The sequence below is a fragment of the Microcebus murinus genome, chromosome X, assembly GCF_040939455.1.
Source record: "Microcebus murinus isolate Inina chromosome X, M.murinus_Inina_mat1.0, whole genome shotgun sequence".
Classification (NCBI taxonomy): domain Eukaryota; kingdom Metazoa; phylum Chordata; class Mammalia; order Primates; family Cheirogaleidae; genus Microcebus; species Microcebus murinus.
The window spans coordinates 97,274,426-97,294,988 of record NC_134136.1 but is presented as its reverse complement, the minus strand read 5'-3'; the positions used below and the strand labels follow the sequence as shown (position 1 = coordinate 97,294,988).

Below are 20,563 nucleotides of genomic sequence, written 5' to 3'. Positions count from 1 at the left end.
CACAAATCATAGTAATGTTTTTGTAGTCTCATTTCCGGGCTCACTTTGGTGTGTTTATTAAAGCAAGGTATTGTCAGATCACAGGGAGTATCTCATTTTCATATTCATATCTCTAATTCTAAAGGGGATTAAATTATCCAATTAAACTGTTAATTAAAAAGACTCCTATGGAATAAACTGCAGGCTACCAATGGCATTTTCAATTTTCACTGTGCTGTGTTCAAAAGCAATTTTCGAAATTCAGAAGAGCTCAAAGTTACTGCCCCATATTTCACTTTAGAAGGCATGGCTGAGAATGCTAGCTGAGAGCCAAACCCATTTCCTCTTCTTTATGGGCACACAGCTAGACTACATGTCCCAGCCTCCCCTTCAGTTAGATTTGGCCACATGACTGAGCTCTAGCCAATGGAACAGGAACAGAAGTAATATATACACCTTCCACTGACAAGCCCAATCTTCCACTCAGCATATTCCGTGGCCTCTCCCCTTCCATTAGCTTCTTGCAGATGAACATGTATTCAATCATGTGTTGAAAATGGCAGACTCGCAATATGGAAGCAGCCTGAATCTCCAAGTTACCAGTTAGAGGAGAGAAACTCACTGATCATTAATACCCATTATATATCTAATGAAAACAAGAAATAAACTTAAATTGGGTTAAGCCACTGAATTTATCTGTTTTATGGCCTGTGTGATCTTAAAGCAAGTGAACTGAGGGACATGCAAATACCTTAAACCTAATTGGCTGCTTTCAAATTTTGATCAGGTTCACTTAGATATATACCTAAAAATCTAAGCAGAATCTCTTGGTTCTCATAAAATCTATTACATAGACAATAGCAAGAGAGATTCTAGGCTTCTTGCCTCCATTCCTCCAAAGCCCCTACTTCCTGTCCACACTCTAGAGATCACTCTGTCATTTATATGCATCTTTCCTTCTGCCACTATCCTACAGACAAAAGTTCTTATTTCATGGATCAGCTCAGAAACTAGAGTAAACTCTCCCAAAGGGGCACCAACAAGGTCACACTCAGCCTCTTATCATGCACTAACTCTCTATCATCTGATGTCTACTTCCTATACATGACAATGTGACCTACTACACAAATGGGCTCACCTAGGATCCTCCAAACCAGCACTTTTCCACATCTTAGAACATATTGGTGCCATAAAGGCCCCAATCATTAACAGGGGACTCAACTTGCAATGCTGGCCTAACTTCAAAAACCTCCACAAAGTAGTCTAAATTCTATGGTATGCCTCTGGATCTGTCTGGACTCAGGCAAGGTAGTCAGGCTTTCAGAGTCCTTTAGCACTTAGTCATTGTCTGAGGGTCACCAGGCACTTCCAGTTCTCTGAAAGTACATTGGTCAAAGAGGTTCCAGTAGCATGACAACAGCCATCCTTGATAGCCACAGCCAATTAGAAACAAAAGCACACAGAAGGTAAGGTTAGGGTACCTATAAAAGGGTTTTGCTGGGATCTGGGTAGAGGAAGCACTGACAGTATCCACCAGAGGAAAGTTGAATGATTTCTTTTCTGTGTTCCAAACCAACCTATTTATATATTATCATACCTCACTCAGTAAGGTAATTCTAACACTTTACATATCCATCTCCCATGTTAGACCAGACTATTCATTGAAGCCCAGAGTGTGTATATTATCCACCTATATACAGATAGTTAGTGATTTAAATATAATGGGTGCTCAGTTAGTGTGCTGAATGAATGACTATAAATTTACTAGATTGTTAAAGAATGGTAATAGCACATAGAGATTCTGGGATTTGATAGTAATTGTAATGTCCATTGTCACTTTTATAAGACCAGCCCTATCATGGTTGATAATTTCCTCAGTGGCATCTCTTTTCCTCAATAGGAATATTATTGAAAAGGCAATAAACCACATCTTCTGACTTACATCCTGAAAGAAAATATAATGACCACCTTGCAAATCTCTCGTTGCCTAAGGAGAAAGTTATTGCATTCAAATCGTACTTTCCTAAGCCAAGAAAGCTAGTATACTACAGTGCTTTGTATACTTTTTGGCAAATATCATTGTGTAAAACAGAACTGAATATGTTAATAGATGTAATAGATTATAATATTTTTTAAAAAGAAACAGAAAATCTTCAACCAACTTTTTATTGCCCTTAAAATGATTGTTCACATTGTTTCACAAGTAGAGAAAGAAAATACAACCAAACTAGTTTCACAATGACCATTTTGATATAAAATGCATAGTCCAAGAATATCTTTCTTCAAACCAGTGAGGCACTGCCACTGGTGATGAGAATGTTGTTGTATGAAACAATCATATATTCTTCCATATATTAAATTATATGCAACTGAGGCATTATGTTAAATGTTTCAAGGAGAAAGCCTATAAAATTCTAAGTGATTATAGAAATACTGATTGAATACATGTACTTAGAAATGGGGTAATCTAAGGGACGAAGGTTATTCCAAAGGTCTGTAGCACAAAGCACAAAGACTCTGCTTTTCCTGACTCTGGGACACTTGACAAGAGATTTCAAACCTCTCCAGCTCTTCTGGCATGAACATAACCTGTCTGGCAAGCCATAGTTCCTAGTTGCTTCTTAGTGATGTTCCAGAGCTAAATAAGATAAAAATTTATGTGCTATGCTTTAAGCTCCATTGAGGCAAGGCACTAAATAAACTTCAGGATAATTTATGAATCCTGACTTTGCACTAGTCATGTCCAAGTCCATCTCATAAAAAGGAATAAATGGGAATAGGAGGCCAGTGTTGAGTACTTGGTGAAAACCTTAACAAGCTTTGGGCAATGGTGATGAGCCCAAATAGGACCACTTTATTGCCAGAAAAAATTTTGACTAAATCAGGAGAATTTCATAAAAAAAAAAAAAAAACCTCTTTCCAATGCCCAGACAATAGTTCACTGGCATAGCATCTGGTATCTGAATCAGAGAAGTGCGTTATGGCAGCCATAGTCTGAGATCCAATATCTAATTTCCTTTTAATTTACCATAATTATTTTTGTAAAACTTTATGGCTTCACTCCAGTGGATGCACTTAGCAAGGATTGCCAAAATCCTGTCTTCTCTTCAGAGCCACATCCTTAGGCCAGCTTCTTCTTAGTTTTTTTTTTCCTTCCCTTCCAGTTGCATTTTACTGTCTTCTTTCTACAACTTAATTAGTGTCTGTTTCTTTGAACAATCGGTATTCAGGAGACAGGACAATGAGACTGTAATTGGAAGAGTTAAACACAAACATATATTTGGAAATCCAATCCTTCTAGAAAATTGTTCTAATTAGTAGTGATGATTTGGTATTGCTGCTTTTATTTTAGTTTTCGTTTTTGTTTTGTTTTGTTTAATAGTGGCCACCCTATCTACAACTTTCAGTATAACTGAGTTACATTGAGTAAAGTTAATCAGGACAAGGTAACCCTGTCATCTAGAAACTATGAGGGCCCCAACTGATCATCAACCGGTTTTTCTAAACTAACAAGTGACTTAATTTCCATTTCCAAAGCCATAATTCTGTTTTTATCAAACACTTTCTCTGACCTGCAGGAATGTGTTTATTCGGAGTTTTTGAAAGAAGTCTAGAAAGAAAACACTATTCATATAAGCATGACAAACCTCAGCTGATTTTAAGTGCCCAAGTGCAAGAATAAAACAAGAAGTATCTTGTATGTCTAAACCAAATCAGAGAAAAGGGACATACATTTCCAGCACCCCTAACCTAATATGGCTTGTTTTTAGACATACAAACTAAGGTCACATTAAGCCATGGTTAAGAGGAGGAAAAGGTAGCTGCCCTTCAGAAGTTTATTCATTCAGAGAGGAGGAAGTCAAGGGGAAAATCACTCTCCTCTAGCTAATGCAGTATAATTGTTTCCCTCTTGATGGTGCCCCTCCATTTTTCTCCCTTCAAAAGTTCCTGTGGTTACAAAAGGACATGGCACACACTTACATTTAAAAAAAAAAAAAAATGACAAATCAAAGGGAGTAAAATGGCCTCCTGTAGTTCATCTGAATTTGTCATCTTGCTTTTCAGATTTTCCTATTGGCCCACTTAACCCAGCACCTCATATACAATGAATAATGTGAAGGGGGTAGAGGATGACTATTTTAAGAAACAGGAAATGCCAGGTAACCTCTTTAAGGCCATTACAATTTTATCCTACACGTACACACACTAATAAGAAATAGAGGAGCTCACCTAAAAGGATAATGCTCTAAGGATCAAAAACATAATACTGCTCTTTCTTACAGACTCTTTAGAAGACTTGAAGAATAAAAATTATGTTTCTTTGGACTTTTCAGGGAATATTAAATTGAATTAATATATTTTAAAATATCTTCAATCAAGAAATATTTCTAAACGATTTTTTTTAAAGAGAGATAACATTAACTAAGCTGAAACACAAGGGCACTTTGCTCCCTCCTCAATGTGGTGTTTGTTCCTTTGCATTAAAGGGAAATGAAAGCCATAAGTTCCTGATTTGGAATCAAAAAATCCTTTTCTCAATGTCTGCTCATTTCAGAACCAGGAAAGTGTATACATATGAGAGTAATGAAACAAACAGGAATTGGGCTAAAGAAAAGTGGTCAGCAGACAGACAATCACTGAAGGTCATACAGACTAGATAAAATTTTGGAGATTTCATCTCCTAGTTTCCCTGCTATTATGTGACTAGGGGTTTTTATTTCTTCTGGGACTTAAAAATATATCCCCCCTTTTTTTCTATTTAATAAGCTCAAATCCTTTACCTAGTAGCCTTTCTGCCAGCTTTGTTCATGCTGACTTGAACAGGGCAATCAGCTATATCAGATGCAAGCTGTGAGGCACATTTTCATTCCAATAGACTCCAAAGCTGAAGGCAAGAACTTCATCAAAAATTATAAAATGGAGATCCAATATATTTCTAATTTAATTACCTTAGAAAGAAATGCTATGTAATGACTGTCCATAAAATCTCATACCACATTCTAGAGTAGCAAGACCTCCCAGGTATTCATGTACATGTCCTTCATCATTGATGGTTACAAGTTTAATAGATTGAACTTTTTTATGGATACATTCTCCTTAGGCTCCCTGCAAAGCTATAGATTGAAATGGTATGTACCACTTAGCTGTGGCTAACACACTGAAATTGACAATAGCAACAATTCAACAGATAGCAATTTAACAAAAGCGGCCTAAGAATTTATTTTTATTGGTTTGGTTTTGTAAAGAAACATATTTGGTTCATCTCTTGTATTCCATTTTTTTAAGCCTTACAACATTGAGCAAATACTGTTTAGAACCAAGCAGGTCATCTACCCAAATAATGAAAATGCATTAAGCATAAAATTCTTCAGAGGAATATAGACCTAAAGCAGTAGGCAGTGTGCTAACACTGTGCAGCTCTCTCAGGATGGCATAACCCAGTGGCCCAGCTACCAAAGTCGGCAGGAGTCCATGCCTCTGTTCATCGTGGAATTAGGTGGACAGTTAAAAGCTTTCTGGAATTCTTCAAAGTTACTAATTGCACCATTGACCCTGAAAAAAGATATGTCAAAGCACATGTCATTTAATTCTTATACATTAACAGGTTCTGAATAAAATTGTAGCAGTACATTGCTAGAAGAAATGCTGGCATTCATTTAATCTGCTTACAGTAGAGGCAACTAAAGCCCAAAATGATTGAACACATTTCCAAAAAAAATTAACAGAGCTGAGACTAGAACCAGCATCTCCTGAATGCCAGGCAAATGTTCCTATTACTCTTCCAACAGTCTTCAAATTCCCATAAAGCTGTATCATCACCAATACTTAGTTTTTCTAGCTTTTTAAAAATGTAGGCCAGGCACGGTGGCTCACGCCTGTAATCCTAGCTCTCTGGGAGGCCGAGGTGGGCAGATTGTTTGAGCTCAGGAGTTTGAAACCAACCTGAGCCAGAGCGAGACCCCGTCTCTACTATAAATAGAAAGAAATTAATTGACCAACTAAAATATATATATAGAAAAAATGAGCCGGGCATGGTGGCGCATGCCTGTAGTCCCAGCTACTCAGGAGGCTGAGGCAGGAGGATTCCTTGAGCCCAGGAGCCTGAGGTTGCTGTGAGCTAGGCTGACGCCATGGCACTCTAGCCGGGACAACAGAGTGAGACTCTGTCTCAATCAATCAATCAATCAATCAATCAATAAATAAAATAACTCTATGGAAAGTATAACTGACATAAAAACCACAAATAGTAAATGTAGAACTTGTCAGCTCTTTCATGTGTATAGGCCCATGCTACTACTACACAGATCAAGACATAGATATTTCTAGCACCCTAAAAGCTGCTTCCTGTGCCCTACCAATAGCACCTCCAAAGATAACTATTATTCTGACCTCTATCACCATAGGTTTGCCTGTTTTTGAACTTCATGTGAATGGAATCCATAGTATGTACTGTTTGGTCTTTGACTTCTTTCACTCAAGATAATGTCTCTAATAGTTTTTAAAGAATTCATTCAATCTACAAAAACATTTTCTCTAAATTCCTATTGGGTTTGGAGGTGCCTATTTGCCTAGAATTTGGTTAATGCAACAATCAGTTAACAAATGGTATATGGTTCTTATGGATAAGTAATCCTTCACTGGAGTTAGCTCCCGAATCTGGTGTTCTTGTAAGTTCCCAACTGCAGTAAAGACTGGATTCTTACTCAGCACTTTGATTATAACTGCCTTTTTGGAAGTGGCATTTCCATTGTTTGATTTCTGCTGCACTCAAAATCTACAGTTACTGCAGACACCAGTAACAAGCCAGGGAAAAATACTGCCCCCTCATCTATTTCTTGCTCAACTGCATGTTCAAAGGGTTGACTAAGAGACTCAGCATTTTCAGTCACTGACTATTTCTTCCCTAATGACTTTGTTACCTACGGGCATTTGAATAAATGTAATGGCCTGTATCCAAAAAATCCTCATAACCTCTTGTGTTTTAGCTGAATGTATGGGTAGGGATGCATATTTCATAGTGTGATTCACCCTAGGCAAATGTTAAAGATAGAATATAGCTGATAATTAGTAAGCACACTCTGTAAAATTATCAGCTAAAATCCAACATTACAGGCAACTAGTTAGTAAAAGGAAATTAGTTTCTAAAAACTTATCTATTGAGTAATTAATCTTCTGTGTGGTTTCATCCGCACCATTTGTCAGTGAGAACACATTTTAGTCCATTAGAGACTGTCAGCCTTCATGACAGTTTAGCCCAGTGGGGGAGAATTTCCAACACAGTGATTAGATTTTTATGCTAGTGGGTAATTTATAGTCAATTTCTGAAGCATTTCTAATGCAAGTTTTTAGGAATAAGATTTTAAAATATAGGAGAAATTTTAGATGACTTTCCTGCAATATGCTAATAGATTCATTTAAACATTAAATATAAATATATCTGGATATAATATAACCTAAGCAAAGAATGAATAAATATAAATTATTATGGTTCCTTGGATTTTTCATTATACTTATATGTCCCCTACTATAGAAATTTTGTCTCAAACTATGGAACCTAGTACAGGATAAGTAATATTAACCTCAATTTTATTTTTATTTAATATTTTACACATTCCAACAATTAGACTATAATTCATAATCCTTTCCCCTTCATATATAAGCAATTGTTTCAAAATATGATTCAAACTAAAAGCCAAAATGTAGAGTCTCTAACTCTAGATATAAATTATAATTGCTAAATATCACCATATATCCTTTGTGTTCAGAGCTATTCAGAAAGTGGGCATTCATTTGTTTGTTGGCTGATTGTGTAAAAGAACAAGAGGTATTAAACAAGATATTCTTTAACACAGAATAAATCAGAGCTCTAGGTGTTTTAAGGCAGGGTACATCAGATCTCATTTTTTCCTAAGATAATAAAGACCATTTTTGGCCTGGACAAAAAAAGTAGATAGTTGGATTAATCAAATATTCCAGTTTACTGAGCACACATGGTGCTCACCCATGGATTGCTGCCTTTCAAAAGCTGAAAGATAATGAATGAAATCTAACACTAAAGCCATGATTTGGATTCCAAGTTATGTTTAGAGGCTTGTACAGTCTCATGGACCTCTCAATGTGGCATTAGACTAGGGGTAGGCACAAGTCCCCACCAGCAGAAATTTAGTTGAGAAAATGCTGACTAAACCAGCTTACTGCTAATGAAAGAAGAAAAGATGCTTAGTTTCTGTTTGGCTAAATTTTTTTTTTTTTTTTTTTTTTTTTTTTTGGTCTACAAAATAGATATCACACAGTTCACAATACAGGCTTTTGTTCAGATCACCTATCTGGTAGATCCCTGGGATGGCTGAGTTGGGGAGAAAGAGGGGAGATGCACAGTTAAAAACTAGTGTCACCCATTTGCCCATTTACCTAAACTGAGGAGGGCTGTGAGCACCAATTTGGACTTGTTCTCGGGCAGCTTCTGGTCTGTAGGAATTGCACCTCACCTAGAAGAGAAAAGTATCCCAATAATTATGCTTCCATTCAGATAATACATTCTCTGCTGTCTTAACTGCTCCAAATTATACTGAAGAATAATTTTAGAATCAGTGAATGACAAACAGTTTTAGCAGATCAGATAAAACCTTCATCAGTAATAACATCTATTATTCTGATCCCCAGAGTAGAAGGTTTTTATCAATGTGAATAATTTCACAATTTGAGGAAATTAGGAAGGTTTCCAGACAAGTGCTTTAAATCAAGAGAATTGCATATGTGCCCAGGAATCGACCAGTGTATTCATGCAATGAATTTAATGTTTGAAATGATTCCTATCAAACTTAACCATACTCATTTAAATCAACAAAATCAGTCACCCATTATCGAGTATGGGCATGAGCAGTTAGTATTTTGCCCCCTGGGTACCTTGCTTGCCTCACCCTAGTCTGGGCCTGGACTAGGAACACACTCCTCCACCTCCTTTGAAGTTAGGCATAGCTATCTTACTTGCTCTGGCCAATGCAATGTGAGCGGAAATGCTATATGTCACTTCCTTTAAGAGCCTTAAGAACAATTGAAGGTGCTCTATTAAGGGCCAGCGCACATTTCCTCATATTTCTTTTCTACTCCTGTGGTGACCATGGAAGCACATATCAAGATAAAGATTCCCAAACCCAAACTTTTGAGTCAAAACTCCAAGCAGAGCCCCACTGCTGACCCATGCTGGACACAGAGCATGAACAAGAAGGAAACTTTTGTTGTGGTCTTTGTTTCTGCAGCATAACCTACTTAAGCCTGACTTGCCATGTGTCTTGGGATACAATATAATCTTGCAGTATGAATAGAACTAGGACACATGATTATAGCAGAAAACATTCTAAATGGATGGGGAAATGGGAGCAAAGACATGTTTGAGGGGAAAGAAAGCAAGACATTCACCTTGGCTGGAGTGTGTACTGCATAGCAGGCAGCAGAAGGATGAGGAGGATGGTGCCAGATTTCTGAAGCCCTGAGCAACTGGCCAGAGTGTTTAAACTATATTTGAACATTGTTCTAGAGCAGGAAAATGATTAAATCCAGATTTTTAAAATATTCATCTGGCAGGGATGTATAATAGAAAGAAGAAATTAGAGACTAGTTAGAAGACTATTTATAGGCACTAGGAAGGTTCTCAATGGCTGTCCTCTAAATAAGTAGCAATGGGAATGGAAAGAAGTAGAAGGATGAGAAAAATATCTGAGAAAAAAATTGGCAGGCTGCAGCAACCACAGGGATACAGGAGGCAGGAAAGGTGATATGATGCTATGCCTTTTGATGAAGATAAACCATCAGTCACTGTGGTTCTGAATTTGACTTAGAAGATGTTTTTGTAATGTGATTCCTTAATTTCCTCAGAAGCTAGATAATGTGAAGTTGTTTCTGGCATTTGATTTTACCTCATTTCTTTGTATGTTATTTCTTCTTATATTCTTACATTATTATATAGTATTGCCTTTGTTTCACATATCATTTAAGAGATTTCTGGAAACACATTATGGTTGTTACTGTTCTCCTAGTACCTTCCCAAGAGGCAAAATAACTTTACTCCCTATAAGGAGACTTACTCCAATGTGCAAAAGATTGAAAATCTCATTCTATCAGTGGGAAAACCTCCAAGATAAATTTCTCGTTAGTGATATAAAATAGCTTTCTACTTTTTTCCTCTAAATCGCATTAGTTTAAAATATATCAGATATGGTTTGGTATTATATTTGGAGACATCTCAAAATTATGACTGTAACATCATTATCAATTAGTTTATTTCATCCACAAAAAGACATTAGTGAGTAGGATATAAATAGTAAGAACTGATGGACCCTTATACTTTGTCCCCTAGAGCAGGGGTCAGCAAACTTTTTCTGTAGAGAGATAGTAAATATTTTAGGATCTGAAAACCATAAGCTCTCTGTTTCAACTATCCAACTCTGGCATTGTAGCACAAAACCAGCCACAGACAATGGATAAATAAAGGAGTGAGGCTGTTTTCTGAAACAGGCAGCAGGCCATTATTTGGCCCTAGTTTGCCAACCCAAACTCTAGAAAGTTCTAACTATTTTTATGTACTTATTTTAGATATCTGACTGACCAGTACTGACTCAAAAGTAAGTCTCCTTAGTTGAACTGTGTTAGCCTTATTCCTTTCAAGCAATTAATCTAAAAAAATATCAAGTGTATTCAATATACCCAACATCTTTGCTGGGTGCTATGGAGATACATAAGTGTAAAGATTCAGAAGATTGGCTATGGAGGTAAAACTAAAATTCTCAAACATTTTCAGAGTAATTCAGTATTCAACTGCATGGTAACAGAGGTACATATAAAAGGAGCTGAAGATAAAATAATAAGGGCTAGAGTCCTTGGGGAAGAGTTTGTGGAAGACGTGGAGAAGGTGGAACTCGACATGGATCCTGAAAGATGAAGTAAAGATTGAAAAGGCAAGAGAAGAAAGGGGATCACATTAGAGAAGGACAATAAGAAGCAAGGCTACAAAGACAGTAATGGGCATGACATCATGGGGTGGAAGTCAGGATACCTGTCTGGTGAAAGGTGAGTTTTTTCATCCCATGGTGCTGTGGTAACTTAAAGTGGGTTGGGTGGAGTTGGATCAGATTGAGAATTTTAGAAGCCAGATGGAAGGGTTTGGCCTCAGTGTGGTAGGCATTTGGGATCCACTGTAGTTCTTTTAACAGGTTGGTAATGAAATGAAAGTGATGTATTTCAGTAGCATGTAAAATAGTGGTGAAAGATGCTAAAGTCAAAAAAACATGCCATAGGCTGTTGGAATAATCCAGAGTAGAAGATAAGAAGGTTGAGCCTATGGATGATGAGGTAGGATAATGGGATGCTATAATCTGAATGTTTGCATTCCCCCAAAATTCATGTTGAAACCCTAATCCCCATGTGATGGTATTGGGAGGCGGGGCCTTTGGGATGGAATTAGTGCCCTCCTAAGAAGAGACCAGGCAGCTAGCTAGCTCTTTCTGCCACATGAGGACATAGCAAGAAGTCAGCAGTCTATATGCAACCCAGAAGAAGGCCCTTGCCAGAACCTGACCCTGCTAGCACCCTTATCTCAAACTTCCAGCCTCCAGAACTATGAGAAATAAATTTCTGTTGTTTATAAGCCACTCAGTCTATGGTACTTTGTGGATTTTTTATTTCAGCATATTATGGGAGTACCAATGTTTAGGTTACAAATATTGCCTTTGCCCCACCCAAGTCAGAGTGTCAAGTGTGTCCATCCCCTAGATGGTGTGCACTGCACCCATGAGATATGAATATACCCATCCCCTCCTCCCTGCTCCCACTTAGCTGACACCCAATGAATGTTATTATTATATGTGTTTTAGCAACCCAAACTGCCTAAAACTGGGGAGAAGGAGAGGTTGAATCTGCAAAGCATTTCAAAGGATGAAACATCTAGCTTTTGGGACACATGACATAAAAATGAGGACAGATAAATGAAGTAAGACCTAAGAACCCAGGCTTTCTAACCAAGAAAACCCAAAGATGGGAGTATGTTGATAGGAATAGGAAACTAGAAATGAAAGGCATTTTGTTGATAACTACAGTTTTGTTGGCATAAGGTTACTAAATAATAAGTTATTTAGTATTGTCATGTCAGCTTTAAGAAATAAAAGACCTCAGGTAGGTGAGAATCCTTTACTCAGGGTCAATTGTAGAAGACTTGTGAATGAATGAGCTTACTGAGGAGTGAATGCAAAGACTTAGGAATAAAAGGTTGTACTGATGAAAATTTTTGTCTGGCTTTGAGCATATACATACACATTTGCCCACTGTGAGGACGTACATTAGACCTTTATTGATCCATCCCTGACTTCTTTGAAAATGTTGCCTATATATTTCCGACATAGTCCAGTGCAATAACCAATAACAAAGAAGAATTGGCACTTGCCTCATTAGCCAGAGGCTGAAATTCAGAATTGTGCTTTATTTAGTGCACATCTTTCTTTCAATTTCTGCTCCAAGAGCTTATTAAACTCACAAGAAAGTGACATGACTCTCCTTGCCTTTGTTGTTGTTTTTTCAGCTCTAGTAGTCTTTGCATATTCATACAACAGTTGGAAACACATCCCTGAGGGTCCCCCATAGGGTGAGAGTGGTCAAAGTCAGCAAATGAGGCAAAGGGGAAGGAGAACTATAGGAAAGGGCAGGACCATGAAAACCAAATAATGAGTTATTAGAAACAGTTACAAATAATATTAAACACATTAAGAAGTCAAGATATATTGAAGTACCCAAGTGAGTTACCATGGGGCTGGTAACCCACTTGATAAAAATACCAATAAACCTTGATTCAATCTGTTAATTATTTATGCGCTATAGAACTTTAAGAAGGTGAAATTTATGCTGAAGAAATCATCAGCAAGATAAAATTTTGCCTGAAATCAAAGTCATGCCATTAAACCTGATCAAGGGAGCAAGCTAAAGTCTTGCATTTTATCTTTGATGCCCCTTCCTCAGTCTACTCACGTGAGCATAACTCAGGAAGAAGAGCTGATTGTTGGTGAATGTGATGCCAGGTAAGAGAGGTTCCTCAACTCCCTGCCTTCTGTCATTTATCCATTTCCTGTAAGCCTAGTGAGAGAAGCAAAATAGATGAGCCTCTGCAATAGTGGTTTTTCTCTTTTCTTATCCAGCACAGAGATATTAAATAAATACTCAGGCCATATGCAAAATGCATCATGTCAAGTTTTCCTTTAAGAAAACAAACACCTGGAAATGTAAGCCCATGTCCTACTGTTTACCAGAGAGGCAGGTGCACTTGCAAAAACACCTTACACTCAATAGATACCAATGCAGCTGGGCCAAAGTGTTCAGATGTTAAATAACTCTTTCAAAACAAAGCTGTTCTTTCTATTCCTAGCAGGGGACAAACAAATCCAACACAATGGCAAGGCCCCCATGGCAATACATTTTGGGGTCAACATATTACCATTTTTTAAATTTTTCCAAGTAAGAGGAAAAACTATCGTCTTCTATCACCATCATTTTATAAAATAAAGTATATTTTAAGACTATAGGAAAGATATAACCTCAGAATAACAGTCTGGTCTTTAAATTGAATGCATTTAAGCTTTATGAAAATCTTTCCACATTATCCTTATGTTTCTTGTTTTACCACAGACCAACAGATGATGAAAACGTTATTTTGGACTCTTACCTGCTCCAGTAGATGGGAACCGCTACCCTTTGGTCATCACTTAGAAGTTTGATATTTTAAGAGAAAATTATAAGGAGGACTATAGAGAGAGCTGTACTCAAGGAAAACTCATATGAACCTAGCCTCAAGGAGCTTTCTATAGCATGCTTTGATGTGATTGTGAATGTGTTGTCTGAAAGCTATCCTTTAAATGCATGATTCTTAATAACAAATATTATTCTTTAGGGTGACTTTATACCCCAAAAAGAAAAAAGAAAGAAATGTAGTTCCATTTATATGATAGAGTATAATAGAGTCAATGGGGAAATACAATTCTATTTACAGAAATTCCATAATAGCTAACTCCTCAAGAACATGTCTGTGGTATAAATTGAAGTGCACCCATATGGTGCTTTATAGCTTAATATTTAAAACCACAGCAAGTGTAGCAGTGCATACCCTAAATGCTTCCCGCAGACCTCCATTGTCAGCAATATTTTCTCCCAGGGTCCTCTTCCCCTTCACCTAACAAAAAGAAAAAAGAAGAACAAAGAGTGTTTCATGGTCAACTATCATTCAGCAAGAGGTATACATAGTATAGCAAAAAACAGTGTCATATTTTAAAGAGATAATTACATTCAATAAATCAAAGGTAGTCATAACATATTGTTATGACTTGTGAAATGGCAAACTAACCCTGGCAAAGTGCTCCTGAATATAATAATTTCTATTTTATTATGCTACACATTTTTTTCTCACATACCTCTTTATGCTCACCAATTTAGCCAGCTCCCATAAAATGTTAACAATATTCTGAGTGACTTTGGTTTAGTGGGAAAAAAATAGAAATGTCAATACACAGGTTACCTTCACTGATAAACTCACATAATTTGAATATTCTTCTCATTGTGCCTGTGTTTCCAAAAATTTACCATCTACATAGGAACAAAATATCAAGACTGACCATCATCATTTTACCTTCAGCAATTTCCAGGAAAAATTAAAAAGAGGGTAGTTATCCTGGGGGAACAAAAATCAAACAGAAGTAGCACAGATCACAAGGTCAAGGTTTGCAATATGTATGACAACCAGCCAAGCATGGTGAAGAAATTCTTCCCTAAATTCAAAGATTGTTTCTTAAAACCTTAAATGAGCTAGGACAAAAATATTCTAAACCAATATAGCCCACAAGCCAAATCCAACCTGCCACTTATTTTTGTACAGCTTGCAAGATTAGATTTTACATATTTCAATGACTAAAGGGAAAAAAATCAAAATAATAATACTTATGGCACATGAAAATTATATGAAATTTAAATTTCAGTGTCCATAAATCAACTTTTATTGGAACACAGTCATGCCCATTCATATATTAAATATATATTTTCTATAGCTGATTTCTTGCTACAATGGCAGGGTTAAATAGTTGCAACCGAGAACGTATACCTTACAAAGCCTAAATTATTTACTATTTGGCCCTTTACAGAAAAGTTTGTCAACCACTGTGTAGTAGACAGAATAATGGCCTCTGAAGGATGTCTACATCCTAATGCCTGGAACCTGTGAATGTTTTACCTTACAATGGCAAAGGGGACTTTTAAGATGTGATTAAGTTAATGATCTTAAGATGGGCACATTATCCTGGCTTATCCAGGTGGACCCAATATAATTGCAAGAGACCTTCCAAGAAGAAAAGGGAAGCAGGTGAGTGAGTGTCAGAATGATGCAATGTGAGAAGACTCCACTGGCCATTGGTGGCTTTGAAGAAGTATGGGATCATGAGCCAAGGAATGTGGGCAGCCTCTAGAAAAGGCAAGGAAACAGATTCTCCCCTTAGAGTCTCTACAGAGGAACACAGCCTTGCTGACACCTTGATTTTAGGCCACTGAGACCTGTGTCAGACTTCTGACACACAGAACTATACGATAATAAATTTGTGTTGTTTTAAGCTACTAAATTTATGGGGATTTGTTAAAGCAACAATAGGAAACTAATACACCTTGCTCTAAACTTTTAAGCCATGGAGCTTACCAACTCTTTACTCTTAAGCAAGCTCAAACACCCAGGTATCAAGCAATACCAAGAAATAAAAACAAATCTTTGGAAAATATTATTCACTATAATCCCTCAGAACTCTCCTAGCTTCGGTCCCCAAAGGTTATTATACCATTCCTGCTTTACATACATTTTTTTCTTTTCTACAGCCCCATGAGGTGAGTGCTACTATTGTCATCCTTGTTTAACAAATGAGGATCTAAACCTCAGAGTGTGTGTAGCAGATGTTATTGTTAGGACCCTGCCAGATCCCCTTGTCTACCAGGACTGTGCACCCATTCCTGCAACTGCTAACAGCTCAGGAAGACTAACCTTAGCTTTTGGGAGTAGTCTCACCTGGAGATTACTGGGAGTTTATATCCCACCTTCCAGTAACTGACTGATGTGCAGTTAGAAATAGCCCAGTCCCTTGCCCCTGGGTTGAACAATTTCTGTGGTGCAATCCATATTCCAGAAATCTCGGTGGATCAGGGTAAGCCTAAACTTCTCCTGAAACGAATATGTTTTCCGCACTCCTTTACAGGTTTCTACTCAAACTACTTCCTTCATAAATCATTGACCTAAGGAACCCCTTCTTGGGCTCTTAACAGAGCGATTAAGTAAACTGCTCACATTTCACAGGGCTTCAAACCCAAGCAGTCTTCTGTCTCCAGAGCCTCTGTCTCATAATATGCTACCTTCTCAACCTCAACTCCTGTTCACTCTTGATGCTTATGTTTATAGCCACTCATGCTTGAATTTAATCTCCTTCCTTTTGACTCTAAGCTTTATATCTAAGTTAGAGGCTTTTGGAGTAGCCTTGCTCCCCTGGCTCCTCACATTCTGGACTCCCTCAGTAGATCACATGGCCCTAGGTTTGGGCTCTCAAGATTCAACAGCTGCTGACAGTCTGTTTCTGTGGTTCTCCATCTGAGCTCCCTCCAACTCCCTGCAAAGAAAGCTTCAGGCACAGAGGACTGGCCCCTACAAACGAAGCCAGAAAAATGAAGCATGGCCCTTTATATCCACAAAGGAAGCTACCCACTGTCATGTGGGAATGAGACTAAAGCTGTTTTCTGATGGTTGAGTGCATTTGTGCTGAGACAGGTATGCCCTTTCTATTGTCCTTGTGACAAAGGTACACATTTGTCAGAATTAAGTTTCAATATCTGACATTTTAGTCAAAATGGATGGTGAAGAAAAGTCCACCCACACATCACCCAGGTATAAAATGAATTTAAAATAAGATTGAGAGCACATTATGCGGGGAAGTGTTTGGACTTTGGAGTCATACAGATCTAAACTCTAATCTAGACTCCACCATGGGTTTTAATCTCTTTGAACTTCAGTTTCCTCATATGTAAAATGCATACACCCAGTTATCTGTACACCTCTCAGGACCAGTATGAGGATTACATTTGTTTCAATGAAGCGAAAAGTCTAACTCCCATGCCTACGTATAATAACCACCAAGAAATACGAATTCTCTTCCTCCAAGAAAACTGCCCTTCTATTGTTTTTTGTTATTTTCAGCCTCAAAGTCTTTGGGCTTTTTTTCCTGGGATGGGGTACCTATGAATATATCACAAAGGATAAGGAATATTAACTACCTTTTATTGAGCACTTACTGCGTGTTAGGCATTGCGTGTGTGAACTAAAATAAAATTTTAAGGCTCACCCCCCCCCCACCAGCTGACCGAATGGACCCCCTCATGGCCAAAGGAATGTCCTAAAACTAAATTGTCTGCCAGGAGGAGGCAGGTCAGACATGCCTCATCATGCCCCCCTCCCTTCTTGGAGACATCCTTTATAACTCATTAACAGGCCTAATGGTATGCAAGACAACCCTTAGGGTCCTCAATTTACACAACAAATCTATGTCCTGGTGGCTTATCTCTGATAATAACTCCTTATGTTAAAACATTCCAAGCCTTTAGACAAAGTTTCATGTCTTTAGCCAATTACAATCCAAAGCATCTTTAAACCCACCTATAACCTGTAAGCCCCCCCCCTTCAAAATGTCCTGCCTTTTTGGGCCAAACCAATGTGTGCCTCCCACATATTGACTGAAGACTTTACCTGTAACCCCCGTCTCCCTGAAATGTATAAAAACCAAACTGTAACCCAATCACATCAAGTCCACTTGCCCAAGGCCTCTTGGGAGTGGCTCTAGGTCATAGTCCTCAAATTTGGCTCAGAATAAATCTCTTTAAAATTATTTTACAGAGTTTGGCTTTTTTCCGTTGACACGTGCTTCATATTACGTCACTCATTTAATTCTTACAACAAACGAATGAATTCAGAAATATTTACCCATTTCACAGTTGAAGACACTGAGACTCAAAAATGTTAAGTAACTTGCCCAAGTTCATAAAACTAGTAATTGGTTGAACCAAGATTTGGACCCCCATCTGACTCCAGAACTCCTGTGCTCTGCTTTTCTTTCTTTTTCTTTCTTTCTTTTTTTATTTAGAGATATAATCTTGCTCTTCCACCCAGGCTGGAGTGCAGTGCATGATCATAGCTCACTACAGCTTCAAATTCCTGGGCTCCTGGGCTCAAGGGATCCTCCTGCCTCAGTCTCCCGAGTAGCCGGGACTACAGGTGCACCTCACCATAACTTGCTGCCACGCTTTTCTTGCAGCAACATATACTCCAGATGAGTTTTCACAGTGTGAAAACACCTGAATTGAATACAGATACACAAAAGCACCCATTTTAGGTCTTCTCATGTCAAAGTTATAGGTATTAAAAATATATGGGCAAAGAAATGTCCTTCCAGGGTACTGGTAAAGGAGCTAGAGACACCATTAAAGGACACTGACTCTGGTTTCTCCACCTGAATGAGCAATGGTCTCATTTGTGCTGAGCATGATTTAAGAACCAAGAGAACCAAGTCGGTGTTTATAAACATTCCCTTTAACAGAAGCATATGGTTTTTTACCTAAATTCATCTGGAAGGGTGAAATAAACTTCAATCATAATAGACTTGAGGCATAGCAAGTATTTAGGTATTTTTCCAGCTCCAGTAAGATATCAGGACAGAGTTCATGTCTGGTTAGGAGCCAAGGGAACCTAGGAAAACCATATAAGATATACTGATCTACTCCAGTTCTGTGGCCACCTTGCTTCTCTTAGGTGCTGTGCTTTTGACTAGATAAATTGGCAGCATATACTGTATTCATGTGTGTTTTAGAGGAAGGTCTTCCTGCAGATCCATAACCTATCAACAATTCTCTCTTGTTTGTATCTTATTGTCAAATACGACGAGTGAAATCTGTGTCTTATAATTATGAAAGCAGGAATAAGAAGTGGAATGGAAAAGTATAAGAAAACAAGTGATACTGGGGAAAGAGCATAAAAACTAACCTGATCAGCCCAGAAAAATAAGGAAAAGAAGTAAAAACAATGTACAGCAGATAAACTATATGTAGAAAACTCTAAAACTTTATTCAAAAACCCAAAACAAGAACAAGATTAAAAGGCAAACCATGTTCTTGGACAATAAGACCATGTCGTAAAATGTCAATTCCATACATTTAGTATGGCTTAAATTAGAATCCCAGTGGGATTTTCTTTGGAGGAGATAGAACGGATAAAATGATCTTGGAGAGTATAAAGAAGTATAAATGCCTGAGAATGACCAAGTACATAAAAGAACAGTGAGGGAGAATTTGTATTATAGATATCAGAACAATCCATAAAGCCACAGTAATAGGTAGTTGGTATAGAAATCAGCAGAATATATAATTCCAAAATTTAACTCTCAGTGTATATGAGATTCTAATTTATGATAAAAATTTGACTGGGAGAAAAAATATATTTTAATGAATGATGCTGGATCAACTGGCTATCCTTTTGGAAGAAACCCAAATCTCATATTAAACCCCACAGAAAAATAAATTTTACATGAAGATTTAAATGTAAAATCACAAAACCATGAAAACCTTCCCAGAAAAGCTAGGAGATTCCACATATGATACAGATGTTTGATTTTTTTTAATTTATTTTTTTTATTTATTTCATCATATTATGGAGGTACAAATATTGTTAGGGTTACAAATATTGCCACCTTCTAACCAAGAATAGAAATGCAGAAACTATTTTTTAAGAGAGATAGGTATCTTGGACTATATAAAAAATGTTTAAATGTTATATGACTAAAGATACCATATAAAAAGTCCAGTGGATGAGTAATTTATTTGGGAAAAAATATATATAATATCAATGATAGACAAAATCTTAACATCTGTAATATTAAAAAGGTTCTCATAAATTGACAAGAAAATAACTCAGATAAATGCTTTCATCTATCACTGGTGGAAATATGAAATGTTATAACTTTTTGGTGACAGTAGGAATCTATCTTATAGGGGAAAAAAGAATATGTACATAATAAGGGTATTTATTATAGCAGCATTTTAATTGGGAAGTGTAACCCCTCAAAAAGAGGTCAGGTAAGTTATATTACATTCACACCAGGGACTCTTAGGCAGCCATTGAAAATAATGAACTAAAGTTGTGGGGTGTGTGTATCTATCTTTACATGAGCATGGGGAAAAGTGTATCTGAGTTATTAAGACTGATTACAGGGGCCAGGCGCGGTGGCTCACGCCTGTAATCCTAGCTCTCTGGGAGGCCGAGACGGGCGGATTGCTCAAGGTCAGGAGTTCGAAACCAGCCTGAGCAAGAGCGAGACCTCGTCTCTACTATAAATAGAAAGAAATTAATTGGCCAACTAATATATATAGAAAAAATTAGCCGGGCATGGTGGCGCATGCCTGTAGTCCCAGCTACTCGGGAGGCTGAGGCAGGAGGATCACTTGAGCCCAGGAGTTTGAGGGTGCTGTGAGCTAGGCTGACGCC

General features: G+C 37.6%; 1 protein-coding gene across 2 annotated transcripts in view; it reads right to left on the bottom strand.

Annotated features, from left to right (window-relative positions):
• Positions 1-2,131: 2,131 nt before the first annotated feature.
• The window catches only part of PHEX (phosphate regulating endopeptidase X-linked), a 209,578-nt gene continuing 191,146 nt past the window's right edge, over positions 2,132-20,563 (bottom strand). For both annotated transcript variants that reach the window (XM_012784616.2, XM_075999112.1), the window contains 4 exons: positions 14,123-14,188; positions 12,994-13,098; positions 8,392-8,468; positions 2,132-5,532 (listed from right to left, as the gene is read on the bottom strand). In XM_012784616.2, coding sequence (XP_012640070.1) covers positions 5,430-5,532; positions 8,392-8,468; positions 12,994-13,098; positions 14,123-14,188 — 351 coding nt within the window. In that variant the 3' untranslated portion in view covers positions 2,132-5,429. The remainder of the gene's footprint in view (positions 5,533-8,391; positions 8,469-12,993; positions 13,099-14,122; positions 14,189-20,563) is intronic.